The sequence below is a fragment of the Corvus brachyrhynchos genome, unplaced genomic scaffold, assembly GCF_000691975.1.
Source record: "Corvus brachyrhynchos isolate BGI_N302 unplaced genomic scaffold, ASM69197v1 scaffold32, whole genome shotgun sequence".
Taxonomy (NCBI): domain Eukaryota; kingdom Metazoa; phylum Chordata; class Aves; order Passeriformes; family Corvidae; genus Corvus; species Corvus brachyrhynchos.
In genome coordinates, this window is record NW_008237919.1 from 4131001 (window position 1) to 4140102 (window position 9102).

Consider the following 9102-nt stretch of genomic DNA (forward strand, 5'->3'; position numbering starts at 1 on the left):
GATCTCCAGGTACCAGCGCAAGCTCAGCTTCTACCCGTGAGTGACCGCGGAGCGGGGCAGGTCTGGGTGAGCGCCGGCCGTGGGGATGGTAGTGAGCCCCACCGCCGAAGTAAATGGCCGAAAGACTTAACGCCACGGGTCGGCCATGCTGGTGGTCGCCTTGGAACCCCGCCTGGTCCTGGGAGGCTTGAGGGAAATAACTCTGACCCCCCTGGGGGAAGGGAAGGCGTAGGGAATAAAGAGTGGACAGCTGGGACGTAATCACACACACCGTCCCTCGCACAAGACGGACGGAACTTGGGGGAGGGGGCGATGTTACGGCTGCGTTCTAGGACTTTGGAATAGGTGCCGAGGGTCTGTGGAGTGAAGAGTAAGGAAATTCGACTAAAAAAACAAAATTTGCACTTCTGACTCTGTTTTGCTGCTGCCTTTATGGAAGGCACGTTCTAGCAGGGCAGGCAGTAGTGGAGCCTTTGGCTTAATGGTGAAGTGTCTTGTGTATGACATCTTACATGCCAGGTGAAGGGCCTGGAAGAGTACGAAAGTAAACATATATTGATTCCTTAAAATTAAACTTTCCCACTAGAATTATTACCTTTCCTGCACTGTGAACAGAGATATTGCTGGTTGTTTGGAGTTAGCTGGAGTTAGCTGGAACCTAGCTAGCTTGGTTGCCAAAACAGAGTTTATGGTGGCTGCTCTGTCCTGTCCAGACACTGCGTGGATCAGTCGCCATCCCAGGCCTGCGGTAACCTCTGGACTGTTGTGGTTACATGGCTGTCGCTTCCCAGGATGCTGAATTATAAACAGTATTTCACAATCCTGAGGGAAGCACGGTGCAGGTAACTAAATATTAACGTATGTGTGTAGAATAATAGTATGGAACCGTTTGTTAACAGAAGCAATTTAAGAAGAATTTGAAAAATAGATTTCACAATTAGCCTCAAAATCTGTTTTGGTAAAATTTATACCTCAAACTAAGTTTTCTTTCAGTTTCTGAGTAGCCATAGTTATTCCAAGATCAGGAAGGCTGTGTAGGAAGACCCGCAGGAAGACTGCTTTGAAAGAAATTTTATTTTAGATTGAAGGAAAGCTTATTTCCCTGCCCCATTTCTAATATGGAATGTATCATAAAACAATCAGGAAAATAATTTCTTTTCCCTTATGCTTTAGAGAGCGTGATTGCCACATAGATAATCAAAACAAGTTTGGGCACTGAGACATGTTTGTATTCAAATATATGGCATCAGTATGGAGATGATTGCCAAAACATAGCTGTTTTATCTAGCCTTTGAGTTGTGCTGCATTCTGAGTATGCTGCTCCTATAGAAGGGGTGCTGAGATTTGATTTATAGATTTCTTTTGCCCTATATTAGCGACTACTACTGACATGAATTGCAAGTTTTATTCCCTTGCCTCTTACCACCACCGAAGAAGTCCTCTGCTGCTCTGTGATTGGGGTCTGAGCCCCTTCCAAACCTTTTGTCACCTAATCTCAACTGGCATAAGTGCCCTTCTTTATTTCTTCACTTCTAGGACTTGTGTAGTGATAGCAGCTGCTAAATAAATTCTGTCCACTTCCTCTTTCCATTTCCCCTTTTTTTGTGACTTGTTTGCACCAGAGAACAGATTCTGTTGATGAGTAAGGGAGTGTTGAAACATGAGCAAGTTTTAGCAAAGTTGCCCTTAAGCTAAAATAATAACTTTCACTATCAGACCCTTCACTGTCTCTTGCTACAGATTATTTTGTTTTCCATCTGAAACTGGCTGAATCCAGGTAGAGCAATGGGTCCTGTGTTGTGAGGGTAACTGCAGTGAGAGCAAGTGTTCTCAAGGCCTTGGAGAGGGTGTGATTGGTGAGATGATCTTCAATGAAAGGAAGCCATCATCTTCCTGAGAGACTTTTTTGGACCTCTTTAGTCACACCCCGGCTAAGCTGTGTTACTCGAGGAGCATGCTCTGTCATACATGCAATGCTGCCATTGGGTGTACATGATCTAAGCAGACAGGATTTGAAAAGCCTCAACCTCTAACTTGTCCTTCAAAGGTTATTTTGTTCTTACCAGCATTATTCCTTGCATCCTGCAGATATTCAGAGCTGGATGCTGCAAAAGCTTGCTCTGTTTCCTTGGTAATTTGAAGACTTACATGGCAACAAATTCAAAAGATTGGGGAAGGGGTAAAGACATCCATCTTTATGCTGTAAATTTCAGCCATCTTGCTCTCAAAATCACCTGAGTTTGCAGTTTTGGAACACAGGGCCTGTGTAAGAGTCATTGCTATGTGTGTCTTTTAGAGGAAACCTGCAGCTTCAGGGATTTGGGGGTGGGATCACAAAAACAGATTTTCTTTTTGTAATTATTACTGTTCATGATTCTCAGGAATATTGTTTTCTGAACAGTAGTCACTTAACAATGCTCAGAATTCAACTTATGGTTTATGTATCGTATGTGGTTATATGCTAGAGTTAAAATAAAATTGATGTGCTCCAGAGAAATATAGAAGCGCATTTCAAATACCCTGATACCTGTCTGAGACGAGGTGAGAGACAAGAGTGGTCTGAATGTTCATATTCCTGTTACCATCACTGCTTGACTGTGCTTGCATCATAATAAGCCTTTAATTTCGCTTTAATTTGTGTATTCCGATTCATTAAGTAAATTAGAGATCTTCACACACTTTCCCTTTAATTTATTTCTCTTTCCGATGTAATTTGTCTGACCATTTGAATGTATTTTCAAAATCAGGTTTTTATTCTATGAAAGTGTATACTCATCATTTTCAGGTAGGTTAAATGATTAAAAAGTTCATTTTAAATTATAAAACATGATGTGGGCTCCTAAAGCTGCGAAAAAGCTTAATTGCTGAAACACAAGATACAGAAATGCTTTGCATCTGCGTGCGTTTACTTTTTGAACAAAATTTAAATCCTGTATTGGAAATATTCACATTGCCAAATCATCTGATAATCCAAAGAGGGGCATTTATTAGGAGGTACTCTATAACAGAAAATACTAGTTGTGTCTAGGAAGACAAATAAGCCCTAGAAATACTATTAATAGAATGAGGGCCAGTCTTAACTTTCTTTAAATTATGCATCAGTATTTCATCTCCCTTCAGCAGAACTGCTTTCTGAGCAAGTGTTGTAGGATCAAACCTTTCAAAACATCTTGGCCATGCATTCTGAAACCCTTGGCTAGCAGCAATCAGAAATTCTGCTTCTGAACTCCAGAGTAAATACCCAACTAGAAATAATTTGGATAATGATTGGATTGACATGTACATGACATCCAGATTAGAATTTAATATTTAAAATTTTTGAAAAAGGATTATTTTAATCTTTTTCTAAGGGAAGGATACCTTGTAAGTAACAATGAGATATTCTTATTTAAAACAAAGACAACAATAACATGGGGTTTTGTATATGTTCTTGTTTGTCTTTTCAACTTTAAAAAGATTTCCACTTCATGATAAAGAGAGACTTGAGAAATGGTTGCGGAATATGAAGCGAGATTCATGGACTCCAAGTAAGCACCAGCTCCTCTGCAGTGATCATTTCACCCCTGATTCCCTGGATGTGCGATGGGGGATACGGTACTTGAAACATACTGCTGTGCCAACTATTTTCTCTTCCCCAGATGGTGAGGTAATCTATTTCTATCATTTTTTGTTTTGTAGTACAAAGCTTACCAACTACTGATGTAATACAGATCTTCTAATTGTCTGTAATATAATCATAGTTTTATTTAAAAAATAGAATTCCTGTCCATCAAAACAGGTATGTGGTTCCATAATGTAAAGGAAGAAGAACTTCCCATACTTTGAGAGGCGGTTCAGTATCTTTTTTTAATTGGAAATTACAGAAGCATTTACTATAGAAAATTTTAAATTTCTTATGAGAATCTTATGATTCTAAGTTTTTTTTCCTATGCAATTACTCTTAATATTCTTTTACAGTCTTTTATTTACAGAAATACAGGCTTTGGAATATATTAGTTTCAAACTGTCGCTAACCTTTAACCTAAGACTCAGGACTGTAGGCTGCCAAAGATACCCTACAAAGACTAGTCCATCCTGTTTTTCACAGGCTTACACTGTTGGTTACATAAAAATACTGTCCTACACAGGCACCTAGTCTTGATCAAACATATGCTAGTTCTCTTCTAGCATGTAATTATCTTCCACTGGATCATCATGTGGGAGGTGGGAGGAATGGAAGGACTGGATTTAAAGCTAAATTGGTGAAACTGAAATATGTGGCTAATTAATTTTACAAAACAATTCATTTTTAGTCATGAAGTACTCTGTCTTCTGGGACAGCTGCAGTTGTTGTCTAACCTCTTTTGACTCTGTGGAGTGAAAAGTAATCTTGATAGATCTCTCAAATACAAAAACAGAAAATCTTGCAAGTTGTGGCAGTGGTAATTTAGCAAGAAACATCTTTCCTTTAAGCCGCCCTGCCCTGGTTCAATATATCCCTCACATTCTTGTGGTGCTATTGTAACAGACAGGTGTAGCTTTGGAACTGGACTTTGCTGCCCCATGCTTCTGTGCTGTTACAGATAAGCTGGGTGTTTTGATCCCAAAGAAAAGTTGTTGTTTATCTGCCTCCTCATTCTCTCTTGATTTGCATGTGACCATACACCAGTCATAGTACACGTACAAAGGTGGACAGTAGAGTTACAAAGGTAACAAAGTTCTTATGCATTTGTGTTGCCAAGAACATACCAATAGCTTCTCTAAATTCTTTTGGCATCAGCAACGTATATCTGAAAAATCCCAGATAGATTTATCCAGTTTGGAAAAGTAATATTCTATGCTTATTTTTAATACATCCATTATTTTCCTGCTATCAAAAGAAAAGAGGTGCCAGTGCTTTGTATCTGTGAACTGTGAACTTGTTTTCCTGGGGTCTCACTTCTCTCTCTGGCATTACTTTCTTCTCACTGCACTTTTCTAAACATCAAGTCATATGCTTTCAATGACCACCTCCGCAGATCAACAGTATCTTTTGACTTGACCTCTGGTTCTCTTACTTTTCCCAAACCTTAACTTTCTACATAGACTGAGTATTCAGAAATATATGGGAAAGCGTTCTTATTTTGGGGAAGAATTTCTGGTTAGTGTGTTCCTGACTTAATGTAGAGGAACAAGAAGCTGAGGCCCCAAACTGCCTTTGGAAACTGAGAGCAAAGAATTGTAGTATTTGCATATTGCTCACCACCACCTTGCCGTATATATTACTGAGGAAGTGAAAGATGTCTTCCCAGAAATGCTTAATGATTCTTCATACAACATTTCATTCTGTTTCTTCTTCTAAATAAAGAATGTTTGTGGCTCAAGAGTAGTGATAGTTGCCAGTGTTTCAATATCAGTAACCATTCTACATTAGCTTGCAAGGGTTTTTATTTGAATATTCACCTGAGTGTGAGGGCAGGGACTGATAGACAAGGAGGCTTTTCAGTGGAAGTATGAGTCTTCCTTTAAGCAACTATCCTGAGACTTGTTTTGGTGCATTTCCTTGAACTGTTCTGTTAGGAGAGGATTTAGAGAACATTTGCCTAATGTGTTCTGTAAGAGATTTATCTGGTTAAAATACATAGTCTGAGAAAGTCTTTCTCAGCTGCTGATAGAACAAAGAAAGGGATATGCTTCATTTTCACAAAATCCCTAAGATTGACATGATGTTAAGTATTGTCTTTGAAAAAGTAAAGGTAACCAAATGAATGCTACTTCTGTATAAATTTTTCTGCCCTTTGAAGTTTCATATAAAACTGTATTGCAAAGTTCAATGTACTTAGGATACTTTGGACTACATACATACTTTTAGGAACATGCACTTTGAAATTATCTTTTTCATTGTAATACATTTTTTCAGCCTGGACTCTTTTTTGCTTTTTCTTTCTTTTCCCCCCTTTGCTGTCTTTTTGTTGATTTGGTGAGGTGGGGGTTTTTTTTGATGGATGGTTGATTTGGTTGGGCTGGGTTTTTTGCCTGGCCTATATTTAATTATCAAAGTTAAAATTGAATATTTTTCCGTTTCTTTGTTCTGTGTGGTTTTTTGTTTTGTCTTTTAGTTCCCAGGCTAAACATGTACGCAGTTTTACATGAGTTAAAATTCTTCAGATTGGTCTTTTCATAATCAGATCTACTAGAAAAAAAAAATAAGACACCCATTATTTTTGTAGTTTTTGTTTCACTGACCAACATATCTAAAAGCTCATTTGTGTATTGATCTTAAATGTAATCATGTGGTGGTGTAGTTTATGTGAAGGAAGGGAAAAGAAAGTGGTTATAAAAGGATAAGCTTCAAATTGTCTCTCTTTCAGTATCAGCTTCTGTTTAAAGTCCTGTTAACATTTTTCTGCTAAGATTTCTATCTCTCAAAAAAAAAAGGTTCTCCATTTTTATAAATTGTGAAGTTTTGTTGTCAGAATTGAATTGCTGGTTTACAATAATCTTTAATGCAAGAACCTTGTACTGTGTACATTTAATCGACATATATTTAACACAGTGTTTCAGGTGGTAATAGAAGATGCTGGCTAGTCTTTGTGTAACCACTTCTCTTCAAGTGCATTTAAAATTACTGTATCTTTTGTAAAACAGTCCAAATTCCATAGAGTTTGAAAAAAACCCACAGTAAAACAAATAAGAAACCCCAAACCACAATAAGACAAAAAAAAAAAAAAGCCCTAAAAAAACAAACATTATTATTGTCTTTAGAGCTTTAAAATAGTATTTTAATATTTAGGACCTGAAGCAAAGTTGTGGAAGATGCTTACATGAATTCTTGGGCTTCTGATGTAATTTTTAAACAGTGCTCATCTAAGTTAGTCCTTATGCAGTACCATACTATGAAATGAGATTTGCCTAATTTTTTTATGCTCAGTGATTTTCTTGTTACAAGGTGGTGATTTTCTTTTTTTACTTTTTATTTCTCCTCTAGGAAAAAGATTCGTCTCAGAACAGTCCACAACAGAAAGAAGACCAGGAAGGAACAAATGTAGTGTCAGAGAAAGCATCTGTACCACTTGAACCTTGTACACCAAAGAAAAATCCTGTAATTGCGCAAAATGTAGAGGAAAAAGCAGAAGTAGTTTGCTCAACTGCATTGAGTAAACCTTTGCAAATTCAAAACCTGCAACTTCAAAATGAAAGCAGCTTTCAGGCAGACAGTGTCATTCTTGAGAGTTCATCTAAGCAGTATGTACATCAGCCTAATCCTGTTTTAATGGCAGCAGCAGTCCAGAGCATGGAAGCTCCCAGTGTTCATACTTCTGTAGAGGATCCAGGAAGTTGTACAGCTACAGTCCTGCAATTTACAGACCCTGAGTACTTGAATTCATCTCTGAACAATGCTTTAGGGTCGGTTACTGACTATGCAGTTGAAAATTCTGTCCCTCACATGGTCTGTTCTGGTGAAGTGCAGACAAGTGAAGATGCAGTTTTACTGAGTACAGTCACACAAACTATTGAACAGTTCAGTGGAAGTGAAGAGTCTGTCATTGCTATTATTATGCCAGCTGAGAGTCCAGAAGAGCCTGAAAGAGTAAATAGTTCTTTCCTGCCTCTTGAGGAAGAGTTTCTTGACAGAGAGGAGACAGAAGTGATTGAATATGGTGGAAATGAAATATTGCAGACTGAGCATTCATACTGCAGACAAGACATAGACAGAGATCACCTTTGGCAAAAAATTTCAAAACTTCACTCTAAGGTAACTTTACTTGAAATGCAGGAGGTAAAAACTTTGGGGAGACTCAGGTCCTTGGAAGCCCTTATTGGACAATTGAAGCAAGAAAACCTGCTTTCTGAAGAGAAGCTGAAGATGGTAGAAAACTGCTTTACAACACTTGAAGTGACTATGATACAGTAAAGGCTTTCAATTGATGGTTCTAAAATATCTTGTTAGCCTCTTTGGCTGTACTTTTGGACAAATTAACTTTTTTCCAGTCATGGTGTTTTAAACATCTAATGCTAATTGTGTGAATAGCAAATATTCTTTAAAATGTTACATCAGCCAAAGCTAAGTGGTAGAATGTTGTCTATAAAACGTGACTTGCAAGTAAGATTAAAAAAAAACTAAATCGGGAGAAGTTCGTTTAAATGTATGAATCAAGTTAGTAAAAGGTAAGTTAACCCTTTCTTAGCTGCAGGCTTCTCTGAAACATGAAACACCTGCATTTGGGGCAGCAGTAGAATGTAGAATAAGCATATAAGATGAACAATTTTATATATATATATATGTGTATATATATATATATATATATATATGCATTGTCCAGTGAGATAACCACTGCTCTTTAGTTTTCTGTTCATCTAACATTTGTTCTGATGGTTTTTTGTATGCTTTGATCTTATTAAAATTGTTTCTACATAAAAAGTGCTTTCTTTCATTTGTTTCTAGAAACAAAAACTCTCTTAAGAATATTGCTCCAGTGGACAGGCCCATCTCTTTTTTTTTTTAAATGATTCAGCTCAAGTGGAAAGCGATCTTAAACACAGATGTTTTTGCTCGTTAGTTAAAAGGGAAAGCTCTAACTAATTAGTGAGTGCTGTCTGCATTGATCCTCACAGCCTATAGCTCGGTAACGCTTATACTCTTAATAATACACTGAAGAAAATAATGTTCTGCAGAACAGATTGCTAGTGAAAACAGGAGAACGTGGCGGAATTTTACTATGCAAGAAATAGAATTACAAAACTAGAAAATTACTCCCCTTTACTGCTTTTATTAACTGTTTCTAGCGCATGGGTTATCAGTACAGCAGACACATATTGTAGTTCATTTTGAGGGAAATTAATTTGCTGAATACTTTCTCTTATTCTGTCAGTGTGACACCCTTTGGATCTGGTTTGTTGTACACTCTAGTACAGTGAAAAAGTCTTAGATCATCTGGTCCCTGACTGGACATCATAGGTGTGCTAGGTGATCCTTGTTACACCCCTTCCAGCTGAACTATTCTAGTACACTATATGCTACAGCAATTAGATTACTTGAGGATGTGTGTTTCTTTATTTAAAAGTGTGTCATCCTCACTGCCACAAGTTCAGTCTAGGACCAGAGCAAATGGGTTTTTTTGCAATGTTATTCATATTCTCTTT

At 37.6% G+C, this 9102-nt stretch overlaps 1 protein-coding gene across 3 annotated transcripts; it reads left to right on the plus strand.

The window, feature by feature from the left end:
- Nucleotides 1-6: 6 nt before the first annotated feature.
- THAP5 (THAP domain containing 5) lies at nucleotides 7-8264 on the plus strand. 3 transcript variants are annotated; one of them, XM_008632756.2, is made up of 3 exons: nucleotides 7-36; nucleotides 3457-3646; nucleotides 6947-8264. In XM_008632756.2, exons 2-3 carry the CDS (start codon nucleotides 3503-3505, stop codon nucleotides 7871-7873), a joined length of 1071 nt encoding a protein of 356 aa, XP_008630978.1. In that variant the 5' UTR covers nucleotides 7-36; nucleotides 3457-3502; the 3' UTR covers nucleotides 7874-8264. The 3 variants fall into 3 exon arrangements, with proteins under 3 accessions (XP_008630978.1, XP_017588609.1, XP_017588608.1); XM_017733120.1 differs by lacking the exon at nucleotides 7-36 and adding an exon at nucleotides 48-66; XM_017733119.1 differs by lacking the exon at nucleotides 7-36 and adding an exon at nucleotides 714-842.
- The last annotated feature ends 838 nt before the right edge of the window (nucleotides 8265-9102 follow it).